The sequence below is a fragment of the Sinocyclocheilus anshuiensis genome, unplaced genomic scaffold, assembly GCF_001515605.1.
Source record: "Sinocyclocheilus anshuiensis isolate Anshui unplaced genomic scaffold, SAMN03320099.WGS_v1.1 scaffold733, whole genome shotgun sequence".
Taxonomy (NCBI): domain Eukaryota; kingdom Metazoa; phylum Chordata; class Actinopteri; order Cypriniformes; family Cyprinidae; genus Sinocyclocheilus; species Sinocyclocheilus anshuiensis.
The window spans coordinates 581,011-599,325 of NW_015539923.1; the positions used below are offsets into that span (position 1 = coordinate 581,011).

Genomic DNA, 18,315 nt, shown 5'->3' on the forward strand with positions numbered 1-18,315 from the left:
CACAACGAAACACACAGCGCCTTCACGACATGGCGGCGGCGGCAACAACAATACTACAGCGAGAATAAAAGTTACGCCTTCTTTCTTTGCGTGAACATTTGGGCGGTGTTATGCAAATCTTCCCACATCGTGACGTAGACATGTGGGGGCGTGTTAGAACGAGCCGTTTTAGGTAGGCGTGGTTGACTCTTAACTTTTATAAAGTATATCTCTTTGGATTTGAGACTTTAATCTTTGCAACTTTACAGATCTTCTTTATGCACCAAGAGCTTGTAACACTTCAAAGAGAAAGGAAAAATTGAAATCGCATCATATGACCCCTTTAAGGGTCTTATGCACAATTCATTAGTGAACATTATTTTAAAGAGAAAAATAATTATGCAAATGATTGCATATTAAAAATGTAATAACTTTATCCTCTTCTGTAATGACTTTTCTGCATAGGCAGGGAAAAGTAAAATCAGTAATGTCATAATCTACTTTTCTACAATCAAATACCAATGGATTTGGTCCTGGTTTTCATTATTTCCTCATGAATATTCTGTTTTACTCAGGAATATGTTATTACAGAAGTTGCATTGTGAATGCTGTTTCGCATTGTCTAATACAGTTTTTACTCCTTTAATATATCTTTGTACATCTTGCACGAGATACTGAAAATTAATGCGTTTCTGATTATTAAGGTGGCTGAAAGAGATGAGATTTTACCAGATCTACCTCAGACTTTCCCCACATACACACATATGCACAAACTTCACAAATGAACGCAAACCACTGAATATTTATGTATACAAATGCTCACACACAAACACACACAGCTTCATTTCTTTATCAGTTCAGCATCTACGTCCTCTTCAGGTTTAAGGGCGTGCCATTGAGCGATGGGTCTTCTTGGATTGGCTAACATATCTGACCAATGGCGTTGCTCCGTTCCTGTGCTGTTTAGTCCTATGAGAACCTTTCCAATGGCATCATTCTTCCCAATTTTGTCATAGTCCAGGACTGTCACCACAACCTGAACTTTCTAAAAGGAGACATAAGAATAGTCCAGAACCATTAATGTGTTCAGTTTCAGAAGACAGGCAGAAATGAAACTTCAACTCTACCTGGATCTGCTCAGATGGTACTTCAAAGCTAAATGATTCGTTGTAATACGGGTTCAGTGTGTTCTTCTTAATTGTGGTTTTCTTTTTCTTCAGCCTTTTGCCGTTCTGCATCAGGTGGATTTTTACATATGGGTCTGTAGAACAGATAAATAATGTCTGAATTACTATGGTGAAATGGCATTTCAGATCTGTATTTTGCAATGTGTCAGTATATAAGGTAACTTCACTTTTTCCACTCACCTGAGAGGCCACCCACATCCATTTTTTTGAGGTTTTTGGCCTCTAGAACGACAACAGTCAGCTTTCCAGCAGTCGGTACGTAGCGCAGAGACAAGCAAATATCACCTAACCGCTCATGCTGTTGAGTCAACAACGAAAAGTCAGGTATTATTTCACTGTCACATGCAGTAATTCATGATTACATATGGAAATGGAATAAATATAAATAATTCTGTTTCATTTCTAAGGAAGTAGATATTTAAAATATTAAAAATTGATAGAGCATTATCAGTTGTTGAACATGTTTTTCAATATGAGTTACTCATATACTTGCATAATAAATGTATATAATTTGTATATTTACATGCATTATGTAAATATTAATATAATGTGTTAATGTCACACATTTTTTACATTTTTACCTTTAACAATGTATTTAAGATCAGTATAACTAAGTGTAAATAAATAGTTAGCCTAAATAAGTGTATATAATTTCAAGACTTCTTATAAATTATAAACATATTTAAATATTACTGTTTGTTACATACATTTAAATATGTAAATATTAAATTAACATGGTTAATATGTCTGATGAACATGGTTCATAAGTCTAAGTGGCCGTCCATGACATGCGGAGTCCCACAAGGCTCAATTTTTGCACCGCTCTTGTTTAGCCTGTATATGCTCCCAGAATATATATTAATATTATTTTCAAATGTTATAATAAATAATCTGTACAATTAGAATAAATATTATTATAGTTTTTATGTTTTATTGCAAAGCTCGCTTGTGTTGGGTCGCCGTGATTTTGCCAAGTAAGACATGTTCCTGGATCAACATCTTTTGATGATCCTGGATCAACATTAATGTCCAAAAATATGGACTTAAGTTAACCCAATCCCTACCCCTAAACCTAACCCTACCCATAATTTATTCCTAAAAACAGTGGGAAATTTGATTAACAAGAGTGTAGAAGCACCTAACCCTGATTGTAAGCCTAAAACAGATACTTCCTGAAAAGTTATATCTCTATTCTGATTGGTTGATTGGAATGTTGTTCCAGGATCAACAAGGATGTTGATCCAGGAACATGTTGTACTTGGTGAAATCACGCTCACCCTTGTGTTGGACTAAAGAAATCCCATTGTTTGGGGTCATTCCAATTCGCCATGAATTCAACTATGCAATGTGACCTATTCAATTCAGATTCAGACATGATCTTTCTGAGCCATGAAAAAGTTTTTGGCCCAACCCTGCATGTATTCAAGATTCCCTTCCTCACTCGTACCTCCTCTTTCTCTGCTTTCTGCAGATCTCTCCACTCTTCTGTAAGCTGACTGAAGTCCATTTTATTAATCTGCACCCTCACATCCCCAATAGCATCATGTTTGGAGAAACGGTCAAAGTCATACACTGTCATGACCAGCGTCTTTCCCCCGAGCTCTGCATATGGAACCTGCAGACAGAATATGAGAGTAGGCCTATCCATACATCTGACACACATTTTAATGCAGTTAAATGCATTATTGTCCCAATAGCACATTGTGAATTTGTATGCTGTGACCTCTATAACATTCTTGCCATGAAGGATTTTTAGTGCAAGTGGATTTTAAGTTGTACCTTAAAGGTGAAGTGCTCATTAAAAGTCGGATCTAGTGTTTTGCGGTGAACTTTTGTCTCAAACTTTTTCTTCTTGTCAGGGAGGAGGTAGACTTTAACATATGGATCCGAAGTGCCGCTCATATCCATAGCAGCAAGACCTTCTGCCTCAACCACACCTACAATTAACTGGACAAGAAAGAATATTCATTAAAAATGATTCAGAATTTTAATTTTAAAATAAAGTTTTCCACATTACATTACAATAAAAGCCCTCTGCAGATAAAAAAAAACCCTGCCGAAGCAAGTTTATCTCGTTAATATGGATTTTAATGACTGGTCGCTGATTTGTATTCATACCGCGCTGTCAGTGAAGTTGTAGTCAAGGGTATAGTGAAGTTTTCCAAGTTTTGCAGCCTCTTTAGACTCAGAATCCTCTTCCTTGTGATCAGAATCATTGCCGTGATGAACAGCCTGTAAATACAACCATCTAAATGCCAGTAATTACCATGGACATGCCCACCGACATTATTATATATATATACTGTATATAGACACACTACATATATATATATATAGAGAGAGAGAGAGAGAGACACACCACGCCATTGACGGAATTTTTTTTTAGCAGTGACGGAATAATTTGAAGGCCGTGTCCGTCATTTTGACAGATTACACTGAGGGTAATCTATTGTAATTTACAACTGTAATTCCCAACCTGTCCAGTTGGTGGCGAGTGCGCTCCAGTGTGGCAGCAGAGCGCGGGATCATCAGCTCCAGAACAAAAATAAAAGCGTTTTACGAGTCTTTTGCTATGAGTTTGAGGCGAGTACCCAGTTATGCGATCTATCAGACCACATTAAAGTGCGCCAAAACGGTATTTATTGCTTGAATTTCCTAATAAAATGGACAGAATTTGAAATCTGAGACCTTGTTTCATATCAAAAGTAACAACGCACAAAGCTTAGCGATTTATTGGATGGGAGGCCCACTATATGTACTGTTCATCAACTGAAAACAGCATCAATTGGGATTTAATTATTTAAAATCGAGAAATCGATTTATTTTTTTATTTTATTTTTTACCCAGCCCTAGTATATGTTGTTGTTTTTAGTGGCCTCTGCTCTGCTGTCACTGCGGGTGTGCTGTTGAATATGAAAAGTGACGCACATTCTCTGTTCATCTGTTCTCATCTTAAATAAATAAATGCATAAACCTATATGCTCGTCATGTAGGTTCATTATTAAAAATGAAAATGTGAACAAAAATACATGCAATTAAATGTGTTATTAAAATTAAAATGACGGGTAATAATAGATTATGACGGAATTTTTACGACCCCGTCCGTCAAAATGACGGACAATGTTAAAATAAAAATAATTAATATATATATAATTGTAATTCGATTGTGTTAAATAATTGAATGAATTATTGGGGCCCAATTTTGTGTGTGTGTGTGTGTTAATTTATTAATTAATATGATTAATTTAGCAAATATTTATGATATTGCTTCCTTCTCGGTGTGTAAAATCTCTTTCTTTTTGGCGCATTTTACCTGTAAAAGAAAACCTGTTTAATAATTGTGCACATCTGAATGTAAGGCATTTTTTCCCACTTCCAGCCCTCGTTACCAAATATATATTACTTATAAATTATTCTATGCAAAAGGAAAAGTAGTTATTAAAATAGATGTGGTTTGGCATTGGTAAAATGTGCGTGAAAAAAATAATAATAATTATACACACTGTATATATATACATATATATATATACACACAATATATATACACACACACACACACACTATACACGCACATCAATATTTAGTACCCGTTTTGTTCCGTCTTCTTTCACGTTTGACAGGTTAATGTTGTTCTTTTCATTTTTCTCTTTTCCACCCTTTTCCTTTTTCTTTTTAAATATCATCTTCTTGCAGAAACACAGGCAGCAGCTGAGCGTGATGAGGACTATGAGGAAGCCGAGGGCCACCAGAGCCCAGGATGGTACTGAAACAACACAAAGAGAAACAACAGTAAATACACAGGTGAGTAAGTGATTATGTGTGTGAGAGAGACTACTCACATGGGACTCTATGAAGCTCATTCAGAAACTTGCTTCTGATGCTATGAGCCAAACTCTCTGCGGTTGTAGTCTGAGGATGAACAGCCGTGGGTGGAGAACTCGCAGGTCCAGGTATCTTTGATCCATTCAGTGCTGGCGATGAGGAAGGACCAGCCAGCAGAGCATCACCTTCATGCATTCTGAGGACATGCAGTGGAGAAGTGCATTATCTGGAGAGTTGCATGTGACTTTATAAAGTTTTGACTTCTCTAATAACCTTTGGCATTTGCACAGATGATAGTGAGCGTAATGCTGATGCTCTGGAAGCTCATTATAAGGTGTAAAGGCAAAGGCAGGTTCACATTCAGCGCACACAGCAGGTGACATGATGCTCCTTAACCTTGGATTATTTTGAGAAATGCTGAGTAGGGATTTATTGATTTTCTCTCTATTTACAGTGAAATGAGACACAGAAAGCCAGTGACACTGATACCCCTGAGACACACTGATACCCTGACTCAAACTTATACCTGTATATCTAACACAAATAATAATAAACATGCATTTATATATACACAACACCGTCAAACTAATCCTAATGCAAACCTCAGAAGCATTCATATAAAAGTATATATTCAAAGCATTGTTTAGTTTATATAAATATGCATGGATAGCCTCAGACACAACGTGTGTTTGTGTGCACATAAAAGTTCATTGTTAAGTATATATGTAATCTAAGGATCGTAAAAAATCACATACTATATTTGAGGAGGAAGAACACTTACCTGAAGCTCTGATTTGAGAAGTGCACTTGACAGGTTGAAAATAGAAAATGAAAGACAGGAAACTAAGGTAATGAGATAAAGCTGTCGTGTGTGTCTTGGCAAGACTATTGTTTTAAAAGAAAGAAAATATCAAGATGTTTGACTGAGTTTAACGCTGCTAGAGAGACGATGACAGACGAGAGAGACTGAGAGAGAAGCATCCAATTGCAAGCTGTCAGGAGGAGTGTGTGTCTCTGCATGTGTTTGTCAGTGTGGTTGGAGCGCTGGAGTGTGTAGTCCGCCGTTGTCTCGGTCCAGACGGTGGAAGTGTGCTGTTCACTCGAGACACAGGAGAAACTCTCATCACCAGACATGGACAGAGCCTTCTCAACACACTCCACCTGCAGCACCCCATGGCCAGGTCTTATTCTCACCAAGGCTGCATTTGTTTGATTAAAAATATGCTGTAAAAACAGTAGTATTGAGAATTATTAGTACAATTTAAAATAACTATTTTCTTTTTGAATATATTTAAAAATATATTTTATTCTTGTGATGCAAAGCTGAATTTTCAGCATCATTACTCCAGTCTTCAGTGTCACATGATTCTTCAGAAATCATTCTAATATGCTGATTTACTGCTAAAGAACAATAGTGTATATATGTGTATAAATATACAGTTGTGGTCAAAATTGTACATACACTTTGCAGTATCTGCAAAATGTTCATTATTTTACCAAAATAAGAGGGATCATACAAAATGCATGTTATTGTTTATTTAGTACTGACCTGAATAAGATATTTAACATAAAACATGTTTACATATAATCCACAAGAGAAAATAATAGTTGAATTTCTAAAAATATTTTTAATACTGTGTTGTTACCTGGAAGATCCACAGCGGGGTTTAAGTTGTTCACGAGTCCCTTGTTGTCTGAACAGTTTAACTGTTTTTCAGAAAAAGTCCTTCAGGTCCCACAAATATTTTGGTTTTCCTGCATCTTTTGCATATTTGAACCCTTTCCAACAATGACTGTATGATTTTGAGATCCATCTTTTCACACTGAGGACAACTGAGGGACTCATATGCAACTATTACAGAAGGTTCAAACGCTCACTGATGCTCCAGAAGGAAAAACCATGCATTAAGAGCCAGGGGTGAAAACTTTTGAACAGAATGAAGATGTGTACATTTTTCTTATTTTGCCTAAATATCATATTTTTTCCATTTAGTATCCCTTCAGAATCTACAGAAGATACTTGCATGTTTCCCCAAAGACAAAAATAAGTCCAATTGACCAGTTTTCCCTTCCTGGCTCTTAATGCATCGTGTTTCCTTTGGAGCATCAGTGAGCATTTGGACCTAGAATCAAGTGGATGTAAACTTTTCATCGGGGTCATTTTTATAAATTCAACTATTTTCTCTTATGGACTATATGTAAACGTTATGTGAAATATCTTATTCAGGTCAGTACTAAATAAAAAATAACATCAATTTTGAATGATCCCTCTTATTGTGGTAAAATAATTAACATTTTGCAGAAACTGTATATAAAATTTTGACCACAACTGTACATGTATATAGAGATCTAAAAATACTATTAAATGAAGGATTTTAGGGCTAGTAGGTCTATTGGGCTAAATGAAAATAAATACCTGTGAATTATATATATTCAAATTTCAAAACTAGAGACAAACTAAAAATATTGAAATTTTTTTTAGGATTTATTTATATTAATTATATTTTTATATGAAAATAATGTGGATTTATATAGCATTTGTTATCTTTGTTCTTTGGGATGGTGTTGGACTGTGTGTGCACATGCTAAAACTACTGCAGACGGCACAAAATCATTCATTCTCCTGCTGGCCGCGCTGTTACGAGGAATTCAGGACCCACACATGTGCCGCAAAGGATCTTGGAGCATCCGTAATCTTCAAAATCACGCTAATCGCCAGTTGGCTGTGAGCAGGAAGGAATTGGACGATGTCGTAACACACAAAATTACCCCATATGCTTTATTGTATTGTAGTCACCATAGTTACAAACTGGAGGGCAGCGTTCTTGATTTGTTGATTGGCGGGTATATTTCTGGAAGAGTGGGGATCGGCCAGGTGGATGTTCTGAAACGAGTCCTGTCTGAGTTCTTCCATCAAGTCAATCAAGATCAAAACGCAGTAGAAACAATCTCATTCATACATTCAAACTTCTCATTTCTACATACGGCCGTGACAGGGCTTCCTATTGGCTGTTCAGAGGTGATTGAAGGCCTGGTTGTGACCTGTGATTGGTCAGTGTGGACTGAACCAGCAGGATCAGTAAAAGCACTCATTTTATATGAGAGCTTTGGAGCTTCATTTATTGCTGTAGGTGAAAACATATCCGTGTGCATTCAAAAGGACTATCTGCACCGCTCAGAGAGCTTGACTTTCTTTCAAGCATCAGCGCTGTAGAAACACTCTCTCATCCACCACTTCAACACCTCGTGATGCTCAAGTCCTGTAGACGTGTGCAACTCGGTGGGCATCGCTATGCGTGTCTGGGCATGTTTTCGCACACACACACGCTTGTTCTTTGCACCAGCGCCAGGATTGCTTGACCAGACTGTGTGTGTGAGCCAAGGTGTGTTTGCAATGCTACAGAATCTGTCTGAAAGCTTCTGTCAGACACTGGTGTCTGAGCAATCACAGAGTCCGTGTTTGGACCAATCACAAAGCGCGCTTTCATCGCAAGACCTGTGGGGTGGAATTATGCATACAGGAGGAGTGCTTCCCGTTGGAGGCGTGTTTGAGTTCTTGCTACATTACTTTTTTGTTGAACGAACGTAACTCTAGTGACCCAGAGAGCTTTAGGCTGCTGGCAGAGGCCTTGTTGTGTTTGCCTAGAACTTTGTATGCTTATAATCACAGGCGGTTTCTGAATATCGAGACACATTTCTTGGATGATCTTAAGGAATGGGACAAGACCAAAGAGCGAGAGTCAGAAATGCCTGAGTTGAAGTTTGGGTTCGGATTCAGTGAGAGTTCTGCCCCGTGTCTTGAGTCGGTCAGTGGAAAGAAGCAGCTGCTTTTTTTTTTTTGCACAGACTCTTATGTGTAGGGGCTATTTTACACACAAGCTCTCCATTATGCACTGGCCCTCAAACACACTCTGAGGAGGAGGAGGAGGAGGAAGAGAAGCCGGAGTGTTCAAACTCCACTAGTGCAGTCAACAGATGCATAAGTCTGTAATATTCAGTCATCCACTACATGTTTATAGTATTTGAACTTTGAAAGTCTTGCTTAAAAATGTCTGAATGTCAAAGCATTTGATACAAAATATCAAACAAAGTGGCATCTGCAAACAAATGCTGCTGAACCTTCTTAAATCTTTAACTTTTTTGAGCCATGTTTGCAATGACTTCAAACCAACTGGTCATTTTAGTCATATATATATACACACACACACACACACATATATAAATTACTGATATATAAATCAGTAATTTATTTTGAACATTTAAGTTCATAAGAGTATTTGTAATACAGTTCTATATGCATTATACATTTTAATTATTTTTAAAAAAAGTTCAAAATCATTGTTGTCTGAGTTTTTTTTAAAGCCTGACATTTAGTAAGTCAATAAAAGTAGTGCAATTTACTCTTTTCCAAAGCTTGGGACCAGTATGATTTTCTTTTATTAAATAAATCCTTTTGTTCAGCAAGGATGCATTAAACTGATCAAAAGTGACAGTAAAGATATTTATGATGTTACAAAAGATTTCTATTTCTAATAAATGCCGTTCTATAATGATGCTGAAAATTCAGCTTTGTATCACAGAAATAAATTTTAAAGGAGACATATTATGCCCGTTTTTACAATATGTAATATAAGTCTCTGGTGTCCCCAGAAGGTGTCTGTGAAGTTTCAGCTCAAAATACTCCACAGATAATTTATTATATCATTTTGAATTGAATTGAATTGAATTGAATTGAAAATGCCTATCTTGAGTGGAAGCAGAAACAAGCTGTTTTTCGGGCCTGTCTCTTTAAATGCAAATGAGCTGCTGCTCCCCGCCCCCTTTTCCAGAATAGAGCTGTGCCATTACAGCTCGGACCTGCTAAAAACATCTGTTTTGATTCTGATTATCATGTTTATCGCGCTGAAATCATGTGTTTTAAACCATATGAGTTTAAACTTCTGATATACGGTTTTCTGAGCGCACACATCCGAAGCACACGGACAGAACAAAACAAAACAAAGTTACAGGGTTAATCTTTTTCACATTTCCTTGGTTGGTAGATGCACCTTGGACCTGATTATAGCACTTAAAACCTGAAAAAGTCAGATTTTCATGATATGTCACCTTTAAATTATATTAAAAAAATAAAACAGTTTACAATTTAAATTTGTAATAATGTAAATTTAATATTGTAATATTTCACAATATTACTGTTTTTACTGTATTTTTGATCAAATAAATGCAGCTGAAGAAGAAGAGACTTATTTCAAAAACATGAAAAAATTATAATGTACTTTAAAAATAATATTTTGTTATAACTGGCCCAGTCACTGATAATATATAAAGATGAGATTTAAATTAAAAAAAGAAATGGCAGAATGGTTAATGAATAGCAAAGAGTTTATCAAAATTGTTAGAGCCCTGATCTTGTCTTTCCTCCAGCTCAATCTCCTCCCCTCAATAGATGTCCAGCCGATCCCAGAAGTCACAGAAATGGTCCCTGTCCCCGTGCTGTGGGTGTGAGGGTAGAGTCAGGTTCAGGATGGGCCAGCCCTCTGGAGCCGTGTACCGAGGCCAAACCGGCAGCCTCTGCTGTGTGCAGAAGTGCGTCTGTTCCCTTCGAGAGTTTGGGTCCCCCGTGTGGGCAAACGTTCCCCAGTAACACGCCATCCGATTGGCCAGAAGGGTCTCTTGAGGTGTAAGTGTGAAGTTAGTGCTGGGGGCGGAGTCAAAGAGAAAGGGAAGCTCCGCCCCATGGCAGGTACGATTGTAGCAGAACGGAAGCCCCGCCCATATGTTGTGATCAGATGGAGCGTGGTCAAATACATACAACCAAACGGCTCCACCGACTCTCACTCCAGAACGAGCAGAACATCGAGTCGGACACAGAAACATGTAATCCGTGACAATCTGCAAAACAGGTTAATTTTATAAGCTAAAGAAGTGTAAGAACACATAATGCCTAACCTCTATTTTGTGCTGTTTGTCTTGAAGTTGTTTTATCTGAAGAATACTGATGTCTTACTTGTGAAAGCATCACTCTTTTGTCCTGGTTTTGGTAGAAAGGAATGTATTTGTGCAGAATTTTAAGTGCATGTTGCTTAAAAATGGCGGCAGTGTAGAGCACACATTCCAGAGTTGATACGGACCGGTTGAAAACGCTGTACACAAAGGTCACGCCTTCCTCAGAGGTTGTACCTACAGGACAGACCAGACGAGAGCTGACAGAGGTAAACAATGCTAGCCTTACTGAATATTCCAGGTTAAAGAATAGTTCACCCAAAAATGAAAATTTGCTGAAATTGTACTCATCCTCTAACTATTCGAGATGTAGATGAGTTTGTTTGTCAGAACTTGATTGGAGAAATGTAGCATTACATCACTTGCTCACTAATGGATCCTCTGCAGTGAATGGGTGCCGTCAGAATGAGAGTCCAAACAGCTGATAAAAACATCACAATAATCCACAAGTAATCCACTCCATTCCAGTCCATCAATGAACATATTGAGAAGTGAAAAGCTGCACATTTAAGACACAAATCCACCATTAAGACTTCTTGACTTTATCACTTTTGGCCAAAATACGAGTCCATATTATTATGCATAGAGAAGCAATGGTCTGAAGTTAAAAACGTTCTAACTATTGAGTTGTTTCTTAAAAACAGCTTTTTATTTCACAAGACATTAATTGATGGAGTGGATTACTTGTGGATTCTTGTGATGTTTTTTATCAGCTGTTTGGACTCTCATTCTGACGGCACCCATTCACTGCAGAGGATCCATTATTGAGCAAGTGATGTAATGCTACATTTCTCCAAATCTGTTCTGACATCATCTTGGATGACCTGAAGGTGAGTAAATTTTTTGCAAACTTTCATTTTTGGTTATTCCTTTCAATAAAATTAATCCCACAGCATTTATGTTCTGTGGTAATCAACAACATGTGATAGCTAAGCTTAGCTTATATTTAACCCAGAATATGCTGATGTTGTTGTTGAAGCACAAACCAAGTATAACAGGCTTGTAACTCTGCCAGTGGCCTGTTTGGAAGGCTGTGATTGGCTGTTCTTGGATCAGCTCTCCATCAATGAATGGTCCCCATGTCTCAAAGACCTCCAGGAAACGGAAGGGGTTGATGATCTTAGAACCTTCAAAAGCACAGAATTAGGGTATTGTCTGATATATGTGTTTATTGCCAGATGCATCATTCTGCAGTCAGAAATTGTATTAATTGTTTACTAAATTATATATTTGGCTGTTGTCCCAGATAACCATATATCACTCTGTAAGCTTCTTTGTTCACATAATAAAAGAATTAATCATTTTTATCATTCATCTTATGTATTAATTTTATCAATTTATTTTTATTCATTTTTTAGTAGTAATTTAGTAGTAAGGTTATGCTTTTGGCATTTTTATTAGTATTTTTTATATTTCTCTTTAGCTTGAATTTACTTTTATTTCAAATCATTTGAGTATTATTGAGATACTATTATAGTTTTTGGTAATATTTTGAATTTGTTTTTATTTTTATTATTTTTTAAAATTTTTATTTAGTCAAAATTTAAGTTAGTAAATTTGTTGTGTTTTTGTCATTTTTATTATTATTTTAAATATGTCTATAGTTTAACACATTTTTATTTTAGTTATTCTAGTACATCAAGTATTTATTAATTTCCATCTAATATTTAAATTGTATTTTACTTACAATTAGAATTAATTGATTAATTTCAATTAATGATTTTTTAAAATATTTATTTATCAGTAACACTGATGTGAGTATGTACCTGATTTAACCTGGGCGTTGAGCACGTCATGTGAGCTGAGAGAGCGCAGACAGGGCAGATCAAATGCTGAGCAATTAGTCAGTTTAGCAAAATCCCAGCCCAGTTTCATCGCATCCCATCTACAAAATAATAAGCACCATCATCATCAGCAGCTTCATCATGCTTTCTCTGTTGTTCTATAGGCTAAGACTCTGTTCCAAAACATAGTGAACTGAAAGGCTTTATGCCATAGATGTGCAACCAATGCAAATGGTAAGCAGAATTACACAAAATACCTTGTCTTGCTGAGATTCTAAAAAAGTGCATTATACTTATTCTTCAGAGAGAAGGCAATCCCAGAATGCACTGCACCAAGGCATAAATCCAAGATGGCGGTCCAGCAGGTGAGGTGAGGAAAATGTTAAAAACATTAAAATAGTTCAGTTGAATTAGAATGAATTATTTTACCTTATATTCGTATGTGTTAAATGTTTATTAGCAAAATGTTAAAGGGGTCATATGATGTTGCTAAAAAGAACATTATTTTGTGTATTTGGTGTAATGAAATGTGTTTATGTGGTTTAAGGTTAAAAAAACACATTATTTTCCACATACTGTACATTATTGTTTCTTCTCTATGCCCCGCCTTTCTGAAGCGCGTCGATTTTTACAAAGCTCATCAGTTTGAAAAGCGAGGTGTGCTGTGATTGGCCAGCTATCCAGTGCATTGTGATTGGCCGAATACCTCAAACGTGTGACGGAAATGTTACGCCACTTGCCATATTGTGATGCCTTGTCCCGGCCGGAGCAACGAGACAAAAACATTAAAACCCATTATAAATGAGGCATTTGTTGCATCCAGTGGGGACATAATTACGGATTATAATGACTTATACTGTCTTTTCACGCGTTGCATTGCATCGCGCCGCGTAAACCATTCTGCATTGGTTTTTTGATCGGAGAAATGACAAACAACAAACGCTACCCTACACTGCTCAAAAGTTGCGTTTGAATCGTCAGTGGCAAATTCTTTAAATATAAAAAACTTACTTACAGTCTGTGAGTCAGAACAGCCGGCATTGTAGTCTACTCTCCCAGGATCAGGAAACAGTCCTCCATAAAATGTGCTGCACACATCTGAATATTTGGGTTGAAGTGTTCTGGAACAGTGTTGTAAATCTTTGCGTGAACATTTGGGCGGCGTTATGCAAATCTTCCCACATCGTGACGTAGACATGGGGGCATGTTTAAACGAGCCGTTTTAGGTAGGTGTTGCTGACTTGTAACTTTTATAAAGAATATCTCTTTGGATTTGAGACTTTAGTCTTTGCAACTTTACAGATCTTCTTTATGCACCAAGAGCTTGTAACACTCCAAAGAGAAAGGAAAAATTGAAATCGCATCATATGACCCCTTTTCATTTCAAATTTATTGGCTCCAGGCCACGAGGCAGCTGACCAGGTTTTGGGACAGATCTTAAAGGGATAGTTCACCCAAAAATGAAAATTCTGTCATTAATTACTCACCCTCATGTCGTTCCAAACCCATAAGACCTTCGTTCATCTTTTGAACAACAAATTAAGATATTTATCACATGCATTGTGGTACTCTCCTGGTAATGGAGGCAGAGGGTGACTGGGGGGAGAAGAATTGTTGAATAATGTCGTTATCTTCGTTTTTTTGCCCACAAAAAAGTATTCACTTAGCTTCAAAAAATTACAGTTGAACCACTGATGTCACATGGACTATTTTGTCGATGTTCTTTGTACCTTTCTGTGCCTTTATCGTGGTAGGACCCTTGCTGTCTGTGGAGGGTCATAAAGCTCCCGGATTTCATCAAAAATATCTTAATTTGTGTTCCAAAGATGAACGAAGGTCTTACGGGTTTGGAACAACATGAGGGTGAGTAATTAATAACAGAATTTTTGGGTGAACTAACTGTTTTATATGTGTTTTACCTGGTTTTCAGTGGCAAAGAGAATGGTAAACTCTGTATGGCTGCATGTCTAAACAAATACTCGCTGCTCTGCATCATCAGATGAAGACACACTGATTGGGCTCCAGCGCTCTCGCTAAACAGAGTAACCTACACACACAGATATAATATACTGTAATTAGATGTCCACACTGTCGTCATTCATCCACCCCCGTGTTCCCTGATACCTTATTTGGGTCTCCTCCAAAAGCGGCAATGTTTTCTTGGACCCAGCGCAGTGCTGCCTGCTGGTCTAGAATCCCATAATTCCCCACTGCAGAGCTCTCGGGATCTTTGCCTGTGACTAAGAAGCCAAACGCACCTAAAAATTGACCAGAACATCTTAGGAAGTGACTCAGTCAGATATCAGCATGTACGCCAATATGGAAAATGAGTTTGACTAACCAAGACGATACTCCATGTTTACAACTACTGTGTTGCTATAGTTACTGATGAAGCGGCCATCATATAGAGGTTTGGAGGCGGAGCCAGCGATGAAGTCACCGCCGTGAATCCACACCATCACCGGCAGGGCTGTTACTATTGGCAACGACAGGTTGATGCTCACAGGAACAAAGACGTTTAGATACAGGCAGTCCTCACTAACCTGTACAATTGCAGACATTTACATTCACTGTATGGTTGCTAGGGTGTTGCTATGTAATTGCTAAAGTGTGCTGAGTCTTTGTTTGCAATCTGGTTACTATGGCATTGCAGTGTGGTTGTCAGCGTGTTGCTATGTGGCTGCTAAAATGTTTGGAGTGTTTTTTTTTCTTATTGCTATGTGGTTGTTAGGGTGTTGCTATGCAGAGCCTGAGTCTTTCTTAGCATGGTCTAACGTGGTTGCTATGTCATTTCTGGGTGGTTGCCAACAATGCCAAGGCATTGCTATTTGGTTGCTAAAGTGGTCTGAGCATTTTTAGCATGTTGAAGTGTGGTTTCTAGGTGGTTGCCAGGGTGTTGCTATGTGGTTGCTTAATTCTTCTTAGTGTTTCTTAGTGTGTTGCTCTGTGATTGTTAGAGTGTTGCTATGCAGTTGCTGACATGATCTGAGGGTTTTTTAGCATGTTTCAGTGTGATTCCTAGAATGTTTCTAGGTGGTTGCCAGGGTGTTGCTGTGTGGTTGCTGGAGTGTTGCTAGGTGGTTGCCAGGGATTTACTATGTACTTACTGGAGTGTTCTGAGTGTTTCTTAGTGTGTTGCTATGTGGTTTCTAGAGTGTTGCTAGGCAGTACCCAGGACATTATTAGGATTTGTTAAAGTGTTCTTTCTTAGTGTTTCTTAGTGTGTTGCTATGTGGTATCTATATTGTTGCTAGGTGGTTGCCAGGGTGTTACTATGTGGTTGCTGGAGTGTTCTTAGTGTGTTGCTATGTGGTTCCTAGAATGTTGCTAGGTAGTTGTGTTGCTAGGTAGGTTGGACGTTACTTAGGAGGTTGATAAAGTGATATGAGTGTTTGTTGGTGTGTTGCTATGGTATTTTCTGAAGGTTTTTTAGTGTGTTGCTATGTGGTTTCTAGAGTATTGCTAGGTGGTTGCCAGGGTGTTGCTATGTGGTTGCTGGAATGTGTTCTGGGTGTGGTGTGTTGCTATGTGGTTTCTAGAGTGTTGCTTGGTGGTTTCCAGGATGTTGCTAGGAGGATGATAAAGTGTTCTGAGTCTTTCTTTGCATGTTGCTCTGTGTTGTAGACGTATTTAGTGTTTCTTTGTGTGCTGCTATGTGGTTTCTATATTTTTGCTAGATGGTTGACAGGGCATTGCTTGGTAGTTTTTCTTAGCACATTGTGATTTGTGATATGGTTACTAGGGCATTGCTAGATAATTACTAGGTGGTTACTAACAGGCCCAAGTCAACACAGCCCATATTCGGGTTCCTATACAGTATATGTCCATGTAGTACAAATGACAGGGCAAATTACATTATTAAGATTAATAGTTTTGAAAAACCTCTAACTTTAAAAACGAACACCTGTAACACTGAATTTTTTTATTGTTGCCCAAGCCTTCAGGACAATAAATATATGAATGTAATACATACTATAATTGTCTAAATGCACTGTTGTGAACAAATGTGAGTGTTTCATACCTTAGGAGGACACATCCGAGAGAACTCGCCAGCACACACCTGCATGCAAGCAGGACGGGGAAATGTGGCATCATACGTGTACGTCCAAGGTGACACGGATGAAGGAGGAGCCCAGCGTTTGTCCCCCACAGGAGGGTCTGCATATGGAATCCCATAAAACACATTAGCTTTATCCAGAGTACGGCCACGAACTCGCCCGAGATGCGTGACGACCACTGGATCTCCACTAGAGGTATCTTCCAAGCCATCAGAGGTGTTATCCAGTGAATTAATTATGCATTCACCATCACATCCCACCTTATTCAAATTCTCATCCATCTCAGGCTCCTTGTGTACAATATTTTTACCTTCACAATTAATTTGATCACATTCAGTTCTGGTTGATATGGAATCAGCTACTGAATGCATATCAGTCGATTCAGCCACAGTGTTTCTTGAAAATTCATCAGCACTAGCATAAAACTCTAGACTCTTAAACGAGTTTAAAGCGGGTTCATCTAGAAAAACATCATCCAAGCTCTCATGTGTTTTGTTATGTTCAGTGTTTGGGATGTTGAAAATCATAATCCGAGTCCCAGTTTGTTGAGTTTCACTTTTCAGTCTTCCACTCACAATTGGCATCATTGAATGTAGCGTGACCACAATCAATGTAGTGCCAAACAACACCATGATGGCTTTTCAAACCTCCGAGTCAATCAGAATAGAATTAGTTAGTTCCACTTACTTCAACAGGAGAATCTCAGCTGCCTAGATCCACAAACAGATCCTTGCAAAAAGTTTTATGCTGTAAAATCCTGTTACCACCTTCCCGTATCAGTCATTTATTGTGAGTGTAGAGGAATCCGACTCTGGCTTGTGCGCCTGTTGAATTTCGCGTGACATCAATGAGACTGGCCTGCATTCACAAACATTTCTCTCTCACACACTCGTTCACAAGGCCGCTATTGTGAAACAAATCAGATTACTGGCAATGAGAGTTCAGGGTACTGCAGATGTACAGGTCAAACTGTAAACTAATGTTTTGTCTATTCATATACAACAGAATCACACTGAATTGATTATGAAAGCATGTAAGCAGTTTTATCATGTATTTACATTTATTTTGCCTCAGTTACCTGCTTTAACTTCTTCAGCTCAGTCAGCCTAGTACTACTGTTGTCAGTGTACTTCTGTGTAGAGCTCACTCACAAAGGCACAGGAGACAAGAGTCCAAGGAAGGTAATCTTTAATCCACAAACTAACCGAAACTAACTGGCAAGGATCAGAGGAGAAAAGAACTAATTAACAAGCTAGAAGCAGGGTTGGGGAGTAACTAGTTACATGTAATGGAATTACGTGATTTAATTACAAAAAAAATGTAACTGTAATCTTTTACAGTTGTACAAAGGCGATGATTACATGGCGATGGATAAAAATGCCATTTCTACAGATATAAATACAACTCTTCTATGATATGATCAACATGTTTTAAAGTTCTGAATTAAAATTCATTTTGAGAGTTAAAGTTTTGCATTAATAG

The 18,315-nt window shown here is 37.8% G+C and overlaps 2 protein-coding genes and 1 pseudogene across 4 annotated transcripts; 1 reads left to right on the forward strand and 2 right to left on the reverse strand.

Moving 5' to 3' along the window:
- Window positions 1-820: 820 nt before the first annotated feature.
- syt1b (synaptotagmin Ib) lies at window positions 821-5,256 on the reverse strand. The gene is made up of 8 exons (XM_016483670.1): window positions 5,006-5,256; window positions 4,754-4,929; window positions 3,285-3,398; window positions 2,946-3,113; window positions 2,614-2,781; window positions 1,347-1,464; window positions 1,107-1,240; window positions 821-925 (listed from the first exon to the last, which is right to left on the reverse strand). Exons 1-8 carry the CDS (start codon window positions 5,181-5,183, stop codon window positions 821-823), a joined length of 1,161 nt encoding a protein of 386 aa, XP_016339156.1. The 5' UTR covers window positions 5,184-5,256.
- Window positions 5,257-5,816: 560 nt separating this feature from the next.
- On the forward strand, window positions 5,817-8,980 carry LOC107686593 (Bardet-Biedl syndrome 10 protein homolog; annotated as a pseudogene).
- A 1,288-nt stretch (window positions 8,981-10,268) lies between these two features.
- Window positions 10,269-17,980, reverse strand: LOC107686550 (cAMP-regulated D2 protein). Of its 3 annotated transcripts, none has more exons than XM_016483595.1 (9): window positions 17,912-17,980; window positions 16,797-17,657; window positions 15,117-15,318; window positions 14,900-15,033; window positions 14,695-14,822; window positions 12,758-12,876; window positions 11,978-12,118; window positions 10,996-11,168; window positions 10,269-10,880 (listed from the first exon to the last, which is right to left on the reverse strand). In XM_016483595.1, exons 2-9 carry the CDS (start codon window positions 17,463-17,465, stop codon window positions 10,428-10,430), a joined length of 2,019 nt encoding a protein of 672 aa, XP_016339081.1. In that variant the 5' UTR covers window positions 17,466-17,657; window positions 17,912-17,980; the 3' UTR covers window positions 10,269-10,427. The 3 variants fall into 3 exon arrangements, with proteins under 3 accessions (XP_016339081.1, XP_016339080.1, XP_016339078.1); XM_016483594.1 differs by having other exon boundaries at window positions 16,797-17,737; window positions 17,912-17,976; XM_016483592.1 differs by having other exon boundaries at window positions 16,797-17,691; window positions 17,912-17,974.
- Between the last annotated feature and the right edge of the window lie 335 nt (window positions 17,981-18,315).